This window comes from Oncorhynchus gorbuscha, linkage group LG08, assembly GCF_021184085.1.
Source record: "Oncorhynchus gorbuscha isolate QuinsamMale2020 ecotype Even-year linkage group LG08, OgorEven_v1.0, whole genome shotgun sequence".
In the NCBI taxonomy this organism is placed as follows: Eukaryota; Metazoa; Chordata; class Actinopteri; order Salmoniformes; family Salmonidae; genus Oncorhynchus; species Oncorhynchus gorbuscha.
This window is the reverse complement of record NC_060180.1, coordinates 52,938,433-52,956,849: the sequence shown is the minus strand read 5'-3', so window position 1 is coordinate 52,956,849 and position 18,417 is coordinate 52,938,433. Positions and strand designations below refer to the sequence as shown.

General features: G+C 43.0%; 1 protein-coding gene across 4 annotated transcripts in view; it reads right to left on the bottom strand.

Moving 5' to 3' along the window:
• The window catches only part of LOC124041807 (collagen alpha-1(XV) chain-like), a 59,028-nt gene that overhangs the window by 24,839 nt on the left and 15,772 nt on the right, over positions 1–18,417 (bottom strand). For 3 of the 4 annotated variants that reach the window (XM_046359852.1, XM_046359854.1, XM_046359853.1), the window contains exons 1-2: positions 7,509–8,018; positions 3,257–3,813 (exon numbers count right to left, since the gene is read on the bottom strand). In XM_046359852.1, coding sequence (XP_046215808.1) covers positions 3,257–3,813; positions 7,509–7,824 — 873 coding nt within the window. In that variant the 5' untranslated portion in view covers positions 7,825–8,018. Of the gene's footprint in view, positions 1–3,256; positions 3,814–7,508; positions 8,019–18,417 lie in introns of those variants that run through there. The other variant, XM_046359855.1, reaches the window with a different exon arrangement.

Sequence of the window (18,417 nt, the reverse complement as noted above, 5' to 3'; positions counted from 1 at the left end):
ACTTAGAGAGAGATTCTGATCTGGGATCAGTGGGATGTAAAATACTGGCCCCACAGTCAGTCAGTATGGAACACAGCAACCTACGACATTTACTACTGTAAAATCATAAGACCCAATATTGCATAGAGAGACAAAGACCGCCAGAACACAAGACCAAAGAGAGAGAGTGAAATGAATCAAGGCTGCATCAGAACAAAACTCGTAGCTTTATTGTCCTGGCTGGTTTTGATGGGCCAGAGCTATCTCTTCACACAGAGTTTTGCCCAGCATGACAGCCCACAGTGTTCTTTTGGCTCTGTGGGACCCCCCTTATTCTATCGCCTTCTCTACCCCCTCCTCTCCCTCTTGGCCCTCTCAGGCCCCTCGCCGGTCCAGAACCAAATTGTCTCACAACAACAAAAGGTAAAGCTGCCCACTTTGCTGCTGTCACCATGGAAACCACTTTCCAAAACACACACCAGAACTCTCAAGGCACAGCAGCATACTAATAAAACACGTTGCTGGATGGTTCATTTAGGGGCATGGAGAAAGTCCCATTCACTTCATCATAGAGTTATTAGTCATATCATGTACAGGGTACAAACGGTATACACCGCCCAAAAGGAAATGCTCACTTGCAGGTTCCTTTTCAACAATGCAACAACAATAAGAAATAATAAAAGAGAAGAATACGAACATACAGTACAGTGCCTTGCGAAAGTATTCGGCCCCCTTGAACTTTGCGACCTTTTGCCACATTTCAGGCTTCAAACATAAAGATATAAAACTGTATTTTTTTGTGAAGAATCAACAACAAGTGGGACACAATCATGAAGTGGAACGACATTTATTGGATATTTCAAACTTTTTTAACAAATCAAAAACTGAAAAATTGGGCGTGCAAAATTATTCAGCCCCCTTAAGTTAATACTTTGTAGCGCCACCTTTTGCTGCGATTCCAGCTGTAAGTCGCTTGGGGTATGTCTCTATCAGTTTTGCACATCGAGAGACTGAGATTGTTTCCCATTCCTCCTTGCAAAACAGCTCGAGCTCAGTGAGGTTGGATGGAGAGCATTTGTGAACAGCAGTTTTCAGTTCTTTCCACAGATTCTCGATTGGATTCTGGTCTGGACTTTGACTTGGCCATTCTAACACCTGGATATGTTTATTTATTTTTGAACATTTTGCTTTATGTTTTGGATCATTGTCTTGTTGGAAGACAAAATCTCCGTCCCAGTCTCAGGTCTTTTGCAGACTCCATCAGGTTTTCTTCCAGAATGGTCCTGTATTTGGCTCCATCCATCTTCCCATCCATTTTAACCATCTTCCCTGTCCCTGCTGAATAAAAGCAGGCCCAAACCATGATGCTGCCACCACCATGTTTGACAGTGGGGATGGTGGGTTCAGGGTGATGAGCTGTGTTGCTTTTACGCCAAACATAACGTTTTGCATTGTTGCCAAAAAGTTCAATTTTGGTTTCATCTGACCAGAGCACCTTCTTCCACATGTTTGGTGTGTCTCCCAGGTGGCTTGTGGCAAACTTTAAACAACACTTTTTATGGATATCTTTAAGAAATTGCTTTCTTCTTGCCATTCTTCCATAAAGGCCAGATTTGTGCAATATACGACTGATTGTTGTCCTATGGACAGAGTCTCCCACCTCAGCTGTAGATCTCTGCAGTTCATCCAGAGTGATTATGGGCCTCTTGGCTGCATCTCTGATCAGTCTTCTCCTTGTATGAGCTGAACGTTTAGAGGGACGGCCAGGTCTTGGTAGATTTGCAGTGGTCTGATACTCCTTCCATTTCAATATTATCGCTTGCACAGTGCTCCTTGGGATGTTTAAAGCTTGGGAAATCTTTTCGTATCCAAATCCGGCTTTAAACTTCTTCACAACAGTATCTCGGACTTGCCTGGTGTGTTCCTTGTTCTTCATGATGCTCTCTGCGCTTTTATCGGACCTCTGAGACTATCACAGTGCCGGTGCATTTATACGGAGACTTGATTACACACAGGTGGATTGTATTTATCATCATTAGTCATGTAGGTCAACATTGGATCATTCAGAGATCCTCACTGAACTTCTGGAGAGAGTTTGCTGCACTGAAAGTAATTTTGCACGCCCAATTCTTCCGTTTTTGATTGGTTTAAAAAGTTTGAACTATCCAATAAATGTCGTTCCACTTCATGATTGTGTCCCACTTGTTGTTGATTCTTCACAAAAAAATACAGTTTTATAACTTTCTGTTTGAAGCCTGAAATGTGGCAAAAGGTCGCAAAGTTCAAGGGGGGCGAATACTTTCGCAAGGCGCTGTAAATAGCTCAGTGTTTGACCTAATAGAAGCGGGCTTTAGGGGAAGTTTTGCTCTTGCTCTGACACCAAACAACATTATTAATAGGAATATTATCATTGGTTATATCGAACCAGCTGAATAGTTCTCTCTTCCTAGATAATATAACATATTTCAATGGTCTCACTCTAACTACACTAGAATACCTAGAATGTATGCACACATGACTGTAAGTCGCTTTGGATAAAAGCGTCTGCTAAAAATGGCATATATAGATGACAGTCAATGTTTGATAGCTGGGAGATGTTGTTTTGACTAGACCAGACCAGACACGACTATCACCCCCTTAATTCCTCCGTTTCTCTTTTCAGAGAAGCAAAATAACTGGAACAGACATCACAGGACACATCAATGTGAGGAGCAGATCTGACCACGGGTCTGTTTATTAAACAAAGTTGATCTCTCCCTTCCTCTCTGAGAAACTGCCAGGACCTCCCATCAGGACACAGACTATCAATGGCTGTCAAATTTCAGGATGTTTGGACCGGAGTTATACAACCTTATATGAGCTGATTCTGAGAAACTGTGATCAAGTGACTATAATCCATGACCGAGCACATTCATACATGAATCACTGTATACGATACGGCTAAACATTCTTGTTTAAAATCCGATATTGTATGCTAGACAAGTGGTGCACAGCGAATGGGAAGATGTCCCAGCTATGGAGCTTTTAGTGCAGCAGTTAAGACTAATTCAACACAGATGACCATTGAGTCTTTTATCATGTTAATCGAGTAATGTTCACGCTAACACAGACTGGGCAAACAGAGTAGGACTCACAATCCACACAGTGCAAGTCATTTGTGCAAAGAATTACATACAGACAGAGAGAGAGAGAGCAAGAGAGCCCAACCCACCCAAACCCAGCACACAAACTCAGTGACATGGTACTGTAAAATGATCAGAAGCAACCACCGACTTACCACAAACCTCTCCAGGCCAGTCCCTCCAGCGTTGCCCACAAAGATGCCTGAGCTGGGCTCAAAGCTGAGCTGGCGGCTGCTCCTGTGGAAGGTCTCTGCTTGGAAGTCATCACAGTTCATATAGAGGCACACTTCCTGGTCCTGCACTGACAGAGTGAATATTGTCCACTTTTTGGTCATATCAGGCACCTTGAAAGACACCACCTGCTGGCTGTGTGAGGACTCCTGGCCCCCCTCTGTGTAGTACAGCTGAATCCTCTGAGTCTGATCCTCCACGGCTGTCAGCGCCAGCCCCAGCTGCACCACCCTCTGCTGGGCATCAGTGATGGCGAACAGCACCCCTCCCTGGTTGCTGCTGGGCCTGATGGTGACGATGATGGCAAAGTCCCTGAAGAAAGGGTCAGGCATGAAGGTCTTGGTGAGGCGTCCAATGTTGGCGCCGGGACCGAAGTTGTAGGCCGGCCGGAAGCCCTCATAGCCGGTGGTATACGAGACAGAGGGAGGGAGCGGCACTCCGATCAACTCAGTCAGGTCTAGGTGGCCTGTAGAGCCAAGCTCTGTAAGCAGGAGGAAACGCAACAGAATCTTAAAATCAAAACACAATGAACAGAATCACGTGTATGAGCCTAAAGCTGTATAGAAAATTCTGTGGCAGTTAGCCTAGCAGTTAAGAGCATTGGGACAGTAACCGAATGGTCGCTGGTTCGCGTTGTGCCAGTGACCGAAAGGTCTCTGGTTCAAGTCCCCGAGCCGACTGAAAAATCTGTTGATGGGTCATTGAGCAAGGCACTTAACACTAATTTCTCACTAAAGTCACTCAGAATAAGAGTGTCTGCTAAATGACTAACATGTAAATATAATAGATGGCTCAGTATTACTATAGTTATCAGTACCATTTCCATTATCAGCATAACTCAAAATCACAATAACATCCAATGCTCTCATCAAGATGGGTCACCATACTCTACGTCATCAGGTTACGTAACTTCAACACTGCAGTCAGAACCTCAGTCACTGGAACCTTTATGGAACTCCTCCTCCAGTGTCAATTAGCAGACAATATCATACATGTATGTATGTGCTGTCACCTGATCGTGATCAGTCCCTGGGCATCATCACAATCACTATTGCATGGTTGTATGCACTTGAACACAAAAGGTAGGCTTTTCCAGACACAGATTAAGCCTAGTCCTGGGCTAAAAAGCACTTCCAATGGAAATTCTAAAATGAACATGTTTTTTACACCTTGATCATGTGTAGTACAGACTATAGAATGTTGTAGAATGCCATAGTAAATACTACAGTATTAGCCACAAAAAAACTCTAGTAAATACTACAGTAATGTCTGCAAAAACACTACAGTCCACAAAAACACAACTTTTTAAACTATAGTAAATACTACAGTATTTCATTTGCATTCCCCTCCCCCATATCACAATTTGTGCCACCCATAAGTGAGAAACCTACATGCCAAGTATATACCATATATTGTGTTCCCTACCTACTTACAGGTTATGGAAAATGTGCTCTTTTAGTATTTCTCCTGTAGGTTTTGTGAAGGAGAAAGCCTTCACTTCTATGCCAAAGATAATAAAATACTACAGAAAATACTACATTCTGCAAAAACACTACAGTAAATACTACAGGATACTTCAATCCACAAAAACACAAATTACAATAGTAATTACTATACCCTGCCCATTCCCCTCCCTCATAACACAATTTGAGCCACCCATCAGTGAGAAACCTATATGCCAAGTATAGACCATATTATAATAATATATATTATATTGTGTTCCCTACAGGTTATAGAAAAGAGCCGAAGTGCTGAACCATCTGTTCAGATCCCAGTTCTACCTACCTACTTACCTACCTACAGGTTATGGCAAATGTGCTCTTTCAGTATTTCTCCAGTGGGTGTCCTGAAGGAGAAAGCCTCCACTTCTATGTGATAATAAAACAAAAACACTACAGTAAATACTACAGTATAGTGCAGTCTGAAGAAATACTACAGTATACTTCAAACTATATACTGTAGTTTTCTTTTACTGCGGTATTTTAACTGTAGTTAACGGTAAACACTACAGTGAATAAACTGTAGTGTTTTTGCAAACTTTAGTCTGCAAAAACCCTACAGTGACTACTATACTAATTTGTAATGTGGGTAGTACATGTCTAGGCTTAACCTGTGTCCAGGAAACCATACCAAAGATTATGGTCCTTCTGTAGCTCAGTTGGTAGAGCATGGTGCTTGTAACGCCAGGGTAGTGAGTTCGATTCCCGGGACCACCCATACGTAGAATGTATGCACACATGACTGTAAGTCGCTTTGGATAAAAGCGTCTGCTAAATGGCATATATTATTATATTATATTATTTTTATATATTAGTGCAAGCACAGTATAGGAATAATATCTCATTCTACCATAACCGATGTGGCCAGGGTCTCCCAAATCCATCTATCCTCATCACTGAGCCTAACGACCCCTTAAAGAGTCAAAAGTTCACCTATGGCTCATTGCACTCATTACCCCCCCCCTCCCCCGTGTCCAGACCATAATGCTCCCCAACATAACCTACAGACACTTGCCATAAAGCCTTCAATTGGGGTTGAGGGGCCTATCATCGTGACGTGTAGAGAGAGGGCTTAGCAGAGAAAGATACCGGTAGATCACATTCTCTCCATTCTCCCCCACATGCTGTTCATCTCCCTTGGCGAACACTATGACCCCAACATTCCACCGTGGTAACCTTTTGGCCATTGGTTTCACCTCAGTCTGGTCAAGTATTAACCCTCATCTACACATCAGTGGGACTCTCTGCCCACGGACTAGACATGGTCTCTGATTGGGTTTGTAATTCCTCAAATTAGCAAAGTGGGAAAAGACACGCCAATTAGGGAGTAGGGTGATAGTGTTTGAACATCCTCCGCTCGGAACAAATGCCTCCCACAACATGCAGCCTCACACAAACACTGACTGAGTCGCACAACCCAGACTGCCACAACCAAGCCAATCTATTAGTGGGATCAGAGAAAGATCGATCAGAAGTTCACGTAAAATAGTTACGTAGGAATATATCCAAACATACATCTGACGTCCTCAAAGAGGACCCTGCCTGTTTTAGCATATCGACACAGTAATGCAAATAACGTACGGGTGAATGGTGTGAACTGTCTAAAGTTCTGTAAATAGGTTGTCATACTGAGTGGATGTCTGGGAGAGGGAGTTACTGTTTATGGCCGGCTATAATCAAAGCTGGATCGACAGACCGACATCCTCCTTGGACAGGCACATTGTGGAGAGAAGCTGTCAGAGTGTAACACCTACAGTACAGCTCAGACAGAGGAATAGACAGGAGAGACCTCATGAAACTTATGGTTTACTACAAAAGTTACCAACACATTTTATTCTGAGAGAGCTTGCAGAATGTGGACACAACTTTGTTCTCTTTGTCAAGAGATTTTCTTGGAGTCTATGTACTGAATTATTCTAGTCAGGCAACACTATAACGGTGCACCATCCATTTAAATTCTGAAAAAGTTGTATTGCTCCTCTTATCTCCAGCCTCTTGATAAAAGTCCTCCCTCCCATACCTCAGCCATCCGTCCGTCCGTCCCCCATTCCCCACTCTCTCTCACCCCACAATCCAGCCCAGCCAGGCTCTGAAACTATTTCTCGCACTCCTCAGACCCTAATTTCCTCAGGTTCCAGGAAGGCTCCTGGCTCTAATCCTATTATTTTAATATCATGTGATAGGGATTTAATTTGGAAACCAAGGAGCTGGCAGGAAACCTGCTCCCCTCAACAATGCACAGCCTCAATTAGACAAGTTAAAAATGCTTAGCCACGCTCAGTAATCTTGAGCAGGCTGTGAGGGAACACACTTCTGAATCCCTGTCATGATCCCACTACAAGTATCAGCTTGAGACTACTTTAACAAAAAATAATGGACCACCATGAGTCTACAGCTCCACAGCTGCCACATTGTCAAGGTCTTTAGATTCTTTCAGGGGAAGTTTTTAGAGCATTATGCTAAGTCGATGACTGAGAACTCACAGAGCATTGGTTCTAATTTCATTGAACGTGCAAGCCAAGTGTAGAAACCAGTAGCAGAAGTGTTTGTTATTTAAACACAACATAAAATACTACTTTTTTGGACAGAATCCCAAACGGAAATGAAACTGAAAAAACTACTTCACCCAGCACACTCCAGGTGTTCCTCGACTCCTGCACAGCACAGAACAACTCACCACGACTCTTCCACATTTTCAGAGGTATTTTCTTAGCCTTGGGCTTGATCTCTGTTGTTCCAGCACCTGCGGGCTCATGTGTGCTCTGTAGAGGTGGACCCTGAACAGGTGCAGTAGTGTACACCTCTGTCTGGGTCCCCACCTGGCCCACCTCTGTCCTTTCCATTGTCCAAAATACCTTGGTGGTGGTGAGGACCTCGGTGGTGGGGGGCTGTATGGTCATCTCCTGTGCATTCCCCCAGAGCACACTCCACCATTGGCCATGAACAGGAGCCATGAGCAGCAGCAGCAGACTGCACAGACGCAGGACAGCCATCCTGTCTTGATGCTCCAACTACCGACTAAAAACTTAAGAAGTATGTTCTCCAGTATGTTCACAGATCAGCTCTCATGCTCCACTCTCTTCTCTGCTTCTATCTGCTCTCTCTCTTTCCCTGCTTCTATCTGCTCTCTCTCTCTCGCTCTTCCCCGCTTCTCTCTCTCTTCCCTGCTTCTATCTGCTCTCTCTCTCTTCCCTGCTTCTATCTGCTCTCTCTCTCTCTCGCTCTTCCCTGCTTCTCTCTCGCACTTCCCTGCTTCTCTATGCTCTCTCTCTTTCCCTGCTTCTCTATGCTCTCTCTCTTTCCCTGCTTCTATCTGCTCTCTCTCTTTCCCTGCTTCTATCTGCTCTCTCTCTCTTCCCTGCTTCTATCTGCTCTCTCTCGCTCTTCCCTGCTTCTATCTGCTTTCTCTCTCACCTGCTTCTAACTGTGCGCTCTCTCTCTCTCTCTCTGTTCTACTCTGCTCTGTGATTAGCGGTGACCCCTGCTCCAGACCCCTCAGCACCACGCAGACTTAGGTATTTCACAGGCAGCACAGCAAGAGCAGCAGCTCTACACCACGTCTGGCTCACTTCACTCTGGCTCCCATCACAGTGGGTGGGTGTGTTAAGAGGATGTAAGTGCCAGCTGTAAGCCACAGCCCCCTTCAGTAATGCCATCCCCGTCTGTATCCCATTATCATCAACCCTAGTACAGCTTACATGTAGGAGCTGGCCATCAACAGTCGTTGCTTACTAAACAAACAGTTGTCAGTAAAAAGTTTAAAAAAAAAAATTTAAACATAGGGGCACCGTGACATTAACTCTGGTGTTTTTGACCCTGTAGTATGTTCTCCATTTTCTTTTAAAAAAAGTAAGCCAACATGTTTTCAGCACCTTTATTTCCATGACTGATCAAAATGGTTTTTTATTATGGCTCGCTTATGTGTTTCTGCAGCAGACCTAAAGTGAGCAAAATGTTTGGAGCATCAAATAGCAATATCATCGCAGTATCGAATCATAATACAAATAGAATCGTGAGAATCGCAATATATATTGTATCGGGACCTAAGTATTGTGATAATATCGTAATATCGTATCGTGAGGTCCCTGGCAATTCCCAGCCCTGAAGGACATGGTGAACACTTCATGTTCCATTCACCCGGGACAAGAGACTACAAGACCTCAGAAGAATGCTGTAAAAAAGGGCACTACAAAGGAACACAATTAAATGTAACACTAACGACTTGTACATTTGACATCTTACCTACCCGTAGTCAGTTGCATTCATGTCCATGAAAAAGCAGAATAGAACTATAGGTGTAACAATACAGGAAGTTGGGGTGCTGAGGGTGCTGCAGCATCCCCTTGAAAAATGGAATGCGTTGAATCGCGTGGCCTTATCGTCGCTTTCTTTTGCAAAATTACTAAGAATTAACAAACGTGTTTTCTAAAATTGTCAATTGCAAACATCATATTAAGGTGTGGGATGTTGATTGTATGACAAGAAAAAATGTGCAGATCCATTTCACTCCAGCAGATAGCTTAATCTGTCTGTCCGCAATTCACCATGGCAACATGGCGGTTCTCAACATCACACAACACAAAGAGCTGGCTGCTACTTTCAGAGAGATCGTTCATGAGGAGATTACCTCTGGCCTCGACTTGAAATTAAAACCGGTAAATGAATCATTCACTTCTAAATTGAATGCCTATTCAACTAAAGTGGAAAGTCTGGAGAAGGCGGCCAATGTGACAGAGGTGTGAATCCATGACCTGGAAACAGAGCGAGCTAAGCTAGAAGGGGAAAACAATCTCCTAAAGAGAAAACGGAATCACTTGAAAATGATTCCGGTAAAGTCAATGTACGCGTTATAGGACTTGAAACTGGAATGGATGCGGCCAGCCCAACTTCCTTCATGAGCATTCTTCTCTCTGAACTGTTTGGGCAGAAGAAGCTGGGTCCCATGCCGCTAATTAATATTGCGCACCACACGGGTCCTCTATGAAATGGGTCTTGTTCTATGATTGTACAAATCCACACTTTTGAAGTCAAACCGTGAGTTGTTCGCCTTGCAGTGGAATCCAGGGCTCTGACCTATTCGGAGAATAGGATCAGCATCTACCCAGATCGTAGTGGCGAACTGCTAAAAAAGAGGGCGCCCTACAATGAGAAGAAATCCCAGCTACGCGAGCCAAATCTGAGATGCGGTTCATCCATCTGGCAAAACTCCTCTTGATCTTCCAGAATACAACAAATCAAATCACACTGTCACATAAGCGAATACAACAGGTTTAGACTTTTCCGTGAAATGCTTACTTACAAGCCCATAATCAACAATGCAGTTCAAGAAAGAGTTAAGAAAATATGTACCGTACGTACTCCCCTCTGTAGCGCATTACGGTCAGATGCAGAGCAGTTGCCATACCAGGCAGTAATGCAACCATGCTCTCGATGGTGCAGCTGTAGAACTTTTTGAGGATCTGGGGACCCATGCCAAATCATTGCAGTCTCTTGAGGGGGAAAAGGTATTGTTGTGTCATCTTCACGACTGTCTTTGTGTGGTTGGAGCATGATAGTTCATTGTTGATGTGGACACCAAGGAACTTGAAACTCTCGACCTGCTACACTACAGCCCTGTCGATGTCAATGGGGGCCTGTTCGGCCAGCCTTTTCCTGTAGTTCTCGATCAGCTCCTTTGTCTTGCCCATATTGAGGGAGAGGTTGTTGTCCTAGCCTCCTTCCTATAGGCCGTCTCATCGTTGTTGGTAATCAGGCATACCACCACTTTTGAGTCATCGGCAAACTTAATGATGGTGTTGAAGTCGTGCCTGGCCGTACAGTCTTGGTATTGAATTATCACATAGGTGTTCCTTTTGTCCAGTTGGAAAAGGGCAGTGTGGAGTGCAATACAGATTGCACCATCTGTGGATCTGTTAGGGCGGTATGCAAATTGGAGTGAGTCTAAGGTTTCTGGGATAATGGTGCACTTCATGGCTGCAGATGTGAGTGCTATGGGTCGGTAGTCATTTAGGAAGGTTACCTTAGTGTTCTTTGGCACAGGGACTATGGTGGTCTGCTTAAAACATGTGGGTATTACAGACTCGGACAGGGAGAGGTTGAAAATGTCAGTGAAGACACTTGCCAGTTGGTCAGCGCATGCTCGCAGTACACATTCTGGTAATCCATCTGGCCTTGTAAATGTTGACCTGTTTAAAGGTCTTACTCACATCGGCTGTGGAGAGTGTAATCATACAGTCGTCTGGAACAGCTGGTGCTCTCATGCATGTTTCAGTGTTATTTCCATCGAAGCAAGCATAGGAGTAGTTTAACACGTCTGGTAGGCTCATGTCACTGGGCAGCTCTTGGCTGTTCTTCTCTTTGTAGTCTGTAATGGTTTGCAAGCCCTGCCACATCCGACGAGCATCAGAGCTGGTGTAGTACGATTTGATCTTAGTCCTGTATTGACGCTTTGCCTGTTTGATGGTTCGTCGGAGGGCATAGCGGGATTACATATAAGCTTACGGGTTAGAGTCCTTCTCCTTGAAAGTGGCAGCTCTAGCCTTTAGCTCAGTGCAGATGTTGCCTGTAATCCATGGCTTCTGGTTGGGGTATGTACATACAGTCACCATGGGGATGACGTCATCGATGCACTTATTGATGAAGTCAATGACTGATGAGGTGTACTCCTCAATGCCATCGGAAGAATCCTGAAACGTATTCCAGTCAGTGCTAGCAAAACAGACCACTTTTTTATTGAGTCACTGGTGCTTCCTGCTTTAATTTTTGCTTGTAAGTAAGAATCAGGAGTATAGAATCATGGTCAGATTTGCCAAATGGAGGGCGAGGGAGAGCTTTGTACGTGTTTCTGTGTATGGAATAAAGGAGTTTTTTTCCTCTGGTTGCAAATTTAACATGCTGATAGAAATTTGGTAAAATGTATTTAAGTTTCCCTGCATTAAGGTTCCCAGCCACTAGGAGCGCCGCCTCTGGATGAGTATTTTCCTGTTTGCTTGTGGCGGAATACAGCTCATTGGGTGTAGTCTTGGTTCCAGCATAGGTCTGTGGTGGTATGTAAATAGATCCTAAAAATACAGATCAAAACTCGCTAAGGAAGATAGTGTGGTCAACAGTTTATCATGAGATACTCTACCTCAGGCGAGCAAAACCTCAAGACTTCCTTAGACATCGTACACCAGCGGTTGTTTACAAATATACATAGTCTGACCCCCCTTGTCTTACCAGATGCCGCTGTTCTATCCTGCTGATACAGCATATAACCAGCCACCTGTATGTTGATAATGTCGTCGTTCAGCCACGACTCCGTGAAGCATAAGATATAATTTTTTATTGTCACGTTGGTACTTTAAGCTTCCTTGTAGGTTGTCAATTTTATTTTCCAATGATTGCACTTTATCTAGTAGAACAGAAGGCAGTGGAGGTTTATTCGATCACCTACAAATTCTCAGAAGCCAGCCTGACTGCCCTCTTTTTTTGTCCAGCATCTCTTCATGCAAATGACTGGGATTTGGGCCTGTTCCAGGGAAAGCAGTTTGTCCTTCACGTCAAGTTCGTCAGACTCGTTAATTGAAATAAAAGCTTCTGCCAGTTCGTGGTGAGTTATCACTGTTCTGATGTCCGGAAGTTATTTTCGGTCATAAGAGACGGTAGCAGCAACATTATGTACAAAATACGAAAAATAATAAGTTGCAATAAAAACAATGAACAACAGAACAGTTGGTTAGGAGCACGTAAAACATCAGGCATCTTCTCTGGCACCATGATACACATAGCCCCACATTCCCTGTGGGGCTACAGCGCATTGAGTTCCTAAATAGGCTAAATATGTACAATAAAAAAAACAATACAATATAAGTTGGAAACTACTTTTTGCTACTGGTACTGAGATATGGCCAGTCCCATATGGACAACTACACAATGTTTTTATTTATTTGTATTACATTGTTTTTTAGGACAGGCTATTGAATTTATCTCCCAGGGAGGACATAATGAAATATTGTGAAGATTTTGATTATAGACTTCATTTCTTGCACATATCATCTTCTTAATTTTTTTTTTACATAGCATGGATCACTTAAATGCTTAATAAATATGTAGGGGGGGGACCTTCTAAAATAATTAAGAACTCCTCTTCTCTCAGCAGGAGAAGCCACCTCACTGGGAGCTGAAATCTCTCTCAATGAACTCAAAAGGGCACTGGATAGCATGAATAAAGGGATGATATTCCTCCTGAGGTCTATTTAAAATGTTGGAATCAATTAGGTCCACTATTGCTCGAAATGATTAACACAGTCATTCACAAAGGTTCATTTGGGAGAGATGTGAATACAGTACCAGTGTTCTGACTGTCGCCCCCATCTTTGATAAACACAGATATGAAACTGTTTTCCTAAATGTTGTTGTCCCGTCTCGAGACTTACCCAAATTGGTCCACACAGACCAAAGCGGGTTTGTTTAAAAAAATGTATCCTCGGATAAACTCCGTTGACTATTACATATCTTAGATGCTTCATCAGAAACAACAGCTCCTTGGGCTGTATTATTTCTCGACGCAAACAAGGATTTTGGTCTGTCTTGGAACATATGGGAATTGGCTCCAATACTATGATTAAAATACTCTATGTCAATCCCTCAGCCATCGTTATAACAGACAATATCTGCTCCGTTTAGAATCACTGGAAGCAGCAGACAAGGCAATCCAATTTCGCCTTTGCTGTTTTTATTATCCATGGAACCCCTGGCACAGGTAATTTTTCAAATCGAATTTACCTAGAATCTACTAATTACTTCATCTCATTATACACAGATGATATTTTACTTTATCTAGACAACATATCTCAATCGCTCCCAAACACATTGAAAAGCAAAGATAAATTCAGCTTAATCTCAAGTTATAAAACATACAGTATCTAACCAAATCAAGACTTCTGCATCTCAAGGCCCCGATGGAGCTCCATCTCTACTTATGGAATACCAATTGTTACCGATTTTAAGTACATCGGAGTAGATATTTCCTTTTTTAGATAAAACCATCACCAGAAACTTTAGCAGAATGCTTAAATCAATTAAATCCGACCTTGATGGAATAATATCCTAGTTGCTTAAACCGGCAGAATATCTATTGTCAATATACATACAGTGCATTTGGAAAGTATTCTGCCTCCTTCCCTTTTTCCACATTTTGTTATGTTACAGCCTCATTCAAAAATGTATTAAATAATTGATTTCCTTCATCAATCTTAACATAATACCCCATAACGATAAAGCAGGAAGGGTACCAAAACATTTTAGCAGCATTGAAGGTCCCCAAGAACACAGTGGCCTCCATCATTCTTAAATGGAAGACATTTGGAACCACCAAGACTCTTCCTAGTGCTGGCCGCCCGGCCAAAGAGCTCCTCTCGCCCAGCTCCAGAGTTCCTCTGTGGAGATGGGAGAACCTTCCAGAAGGACAACCATCTCTGCAGCCCTCCACCAATCAGGCCTTTATGACAGAGTGGCTAGACAGAAGCCACTCCTCACTAAAAGACAGCCCGCTTGGAGTTTGCCAAAAGGCACTTAAATGACTCTCAGACCATGAGAAACAAGATTCTTGGCTTGAATGCTAAGCGTCACGTCTGGAGGAAACCTTGCACCATCCCTATGGTGAAGCAGGGTGGTGGCAGCATCAAGCTGCGGGGATGTTTTTCAGTGGTAGGGACTGGGAGACTAGTCAGGATCGAGGGAAAGATGAATGGAGCAAAGTACAGAGAGATTCTTGATGAAAACCTGCTCCAGAGCGCTCAGAACCTCAGACTGGGGCGAAGGTTCACCTTCCAACAGGACAACTATCCTAAGCACACAGCCAAACAATGCAGGAGTGGCTTCTGGAGAGACCTGAAAATAGCTGTGTAGCGACGCTCCCTATTCAGCGTGACAGTGCTTGGGAGGATCTGCAGAGAAGTATGGGAGTATTCCCAAAATACAGGTGTGCTAAGCGTGTAGCTTCATAACCAAGAAGGCTGTAGTTGCTGCCAAAGGTGCTTCAACAAAGTACTGAAAACGTATGTAAATGTAATATTTCAGTTTTTTGTTGGACATTTTCAAAAAGGTCTAAAAAACTATTTTTGCCTTGAAATTGTGGGGGTTTGTGTGTAGATTGAAGAACAAACAACAATTTGATCAATTTTAGAATAAGGCTGTGACGTAGTCAAGGGGTCTGAATATTTTCCAAATGCACTGTCCTGCTGCGGCTGAATTTTTGTAGTTCAATGATTCCCATGGCTCCCCCTTCTGGCAATTGGGACAAAATTCATAGTGCGGTTTCAAGATGTATATGGCAAGGTAAACGATCCAGGATAAAATGAACAAACTTATAAAGAGTGAAAGACATAGGAGGACGATCCGCACAAACATTTTAATCGTATTTCCAGGCACTAGCATTTCGCCCCATCCTAAGTTGATTAAGACATGATTTTTTTGCCCTCTGGCTGAGTATAGAGAGACATATGGTGTCGCCTATTGCCCTAAAAGAGGTGGTCTTCACTGATATATCCCTTAAACAATGTAAGCTATACTTTGGTCCTATTATTGCTCACACAATTTGTATTTGGCACCAAATGTAAAAACAAGGTAACTGGGATTCAAAATGTCATGACCATACTCCAGCATTTCACAATAATGCCTTGTGATCTGGAGGGCGACCTTTTGCATTCCCCCAATAGTCAATATGTGGAATTCTTACGCTTATCGATATCATGGACAGATGATATCATGGATATAATGTTTTGAGAACATTTCAAGATTTGAAAGATACATACACATTACCAGGCAACTCCTTTTTTCTACTGCCCTGTAATTAAATGCTTCAGGGGCATAGTTACAAAATTAATTTTGAAGTGCATGAATGTAAATATTCAACACATTGTATCTATTATCTTTACTTAACAATGATAGCTCCTTGAATCTGTCAATCAATCAGAGATGACTACTGCTGGCAGGCAGCAATCAGAGGTTGGGGGTGGAGTCCCACTTATTTTTTTTTTGTTTTCTTTTCCTGTATATACTGATTGTATTATTATTATTACAAAACATCTCAGCAATCAGTACATTAGGTCCCCATTGGACAGGAATTTTCCAATCAGTGGCTGTCTGACTCTGAGGGCCCCTGGGCACTGCTTAAACATGGGAGAGTGAAAAGCTGGACTGTGACAGAGGAGAGGGGAATGCAGGGCATGGAGGAGAGGAGAAGAGGAGAGGAGAGGGGCTTCTGCCAAGCCTTCACAGCTCAGTGATCAGAGGGGCCGGGCAGAAAGACATGCAGGCAGGCAGGCATAGTGACAAAGGAGAAGCCTGTTTCGCTACTCAGTACTCAGGACCCTGGTCTTGAGGGGATGGGAATGGGGCCTAGGTTTTGACAGCACTGTCAGCAGCACACACACACACAGACATGGGAGATGAGGATGAGCCCAATCTGGACCAATCAAGTACCAGAGGAATACACTGTTCTGATACTGCTTCAATTACAGTAACAATACCTATTCAAATGCACATTAAGATTACCAATACACAATCATGCATTGAACACCAACTGTAATTGTGAAGTGCATGTTTGGATATTACATCCAGCACTTGGAATTGCATGTGCATTGTCTTAGATGTGCAACATTTCACAGCAATCCACAGTGGAGGTATGGATGGACTCCATACCAAAGAGACTAGAAACTAGTGTTCCAGTGGTCCCGGCAGAGAGGAAGGAAGCCCAGGTTAGCCTGCCCTGGGGTGGTAGTGTTTCATGTGAGGGGGCCTCTATAAGAATCCCATTCTTATAGGGTCCTGATGGGCTATAGAGGGCTAGGGGCTAGGAGGCAAGCCATCAGTTGCTGTTTTAATGTTGCGAATCTCTTCACACAGAGATACAGTAATTTTTCATCTATATGGAATCAGTACACAAGACCTTTGACTGTAATACACTATATCCAAAATCCAGTAACACCTAGCACTTCATCACATGTACTATGTATAAAATAGATTCAGCACAAAGTGATTAATATGCTCACAATATATGCAATGAACAATGATAATATACATTCTGTGCTCATATAAAGTCTAACCATGAATGGGTTTGAATACCCCCATTCAAATCTGTAATGAATTGCTTCAAATGTCCCTACTGTAAAAGTGACTGTGTTAAATATAACAACTAAGCTTCTTGGTAACTTCATGTGTAGATTGTTACAGGTGTAAAAACATTCACCTTCCCTGATACAATAAAATTACATCACAGACCAATCATTCATAGACACAGAGTGGTCCTCCAGCTCCTCCATGTGGTCATAAACAGAACTGCAGATGAAACTTCATTCCCTCACCAGAACACATTGCCCTGTGTACTACACACACTGTGCCCTAAATGCACCCCATTCCCTATGTAGTGCACAACTTTTGACCAGGACCCATGGGACTCTGGTCAACAGTAGTGCTCTATATGGGGAATAGGGTGCCACAGCAATCCCTGCCCCTTTAAGATTGACCATAGTGACGTCACCAGAGGTTAGGTTCCTGGGAAGATTACCATCAGTGTGGAGGAGAAGAGCCAACCTGACAGAGGCCAGGCCTCACTAATCAATTAGCAAAGTGAAGGAGACTTTGCGGGTGAACAAAAACAGAACTTTGCCACATTAAATCACAATCACTGGGAAGCTCTCTTATCAAGAGTCTGACCCTTGAATGGTGTATTATTATTATGGGCAGCAGATCAAGAGCAATCTGGTTTTATCGGGATGATTTAGTTAGACACATGGGCCCAATGGCCTATAGCTAAGTTTGTAGCCAAATAAATCTCTCTCTCAAAAAAGATTTGTCCCAACATGTTGAAAGACAGACATTCCAATATTTTGCTTGCAAAATAATCCATTATTTGTATGGCACCATATGTTAGGATATTCAGATCCTTACTCCTTTAACTATCCTCATCAGTTCATTATACATTTAGCTAAATCTACATTTCATCTGAGGGCTGCCAATTTCTTTAAAAAAGTGACAAAATCCATAAGCCATAAAACTCCTAAATTGCCACATAACTTTCAAATAAGAGGGCGTTACTATTAATAAAATGCTAACTTGACATAAAACCATAGAAACATCACTTTAAATGTACAGTTGGACCAATCTAGCCTTGAAGACAAAGTATGTAGGAAGGCTGTCCATATAGCAGCCAAAGTATTTATTGTGTCAGAGGAACAAACTGATTGGCAGTTCTTCCCAGCCAATCCCTGTCTAGATATAAGAGCTATGGGTGGAGACCAGTGGAGAGGTAGACAGTGTGTGACTGTTCTCCACTCTGGAAGAGGTAATTATAAAGCATTTCACTTTTCAACTCTCTCTCCGCACACACACATACATAAGTTCCCTCTCCCTCTCAGCGATCCAACTCAATGAAGCCTCTGTTGCAGATCTGTTTTCCTATGGCTAAGTTGGCCAACTCCCCCAGTGTCATTTATGACGCATTTTCAGGTCAGGCAATCTATGGCATGTTCAGAGCAGGACATTTATTCATTTATATGTACTTATAGGTTAAGGGTACTGGTCCTCTCTGACTTGTAATAATC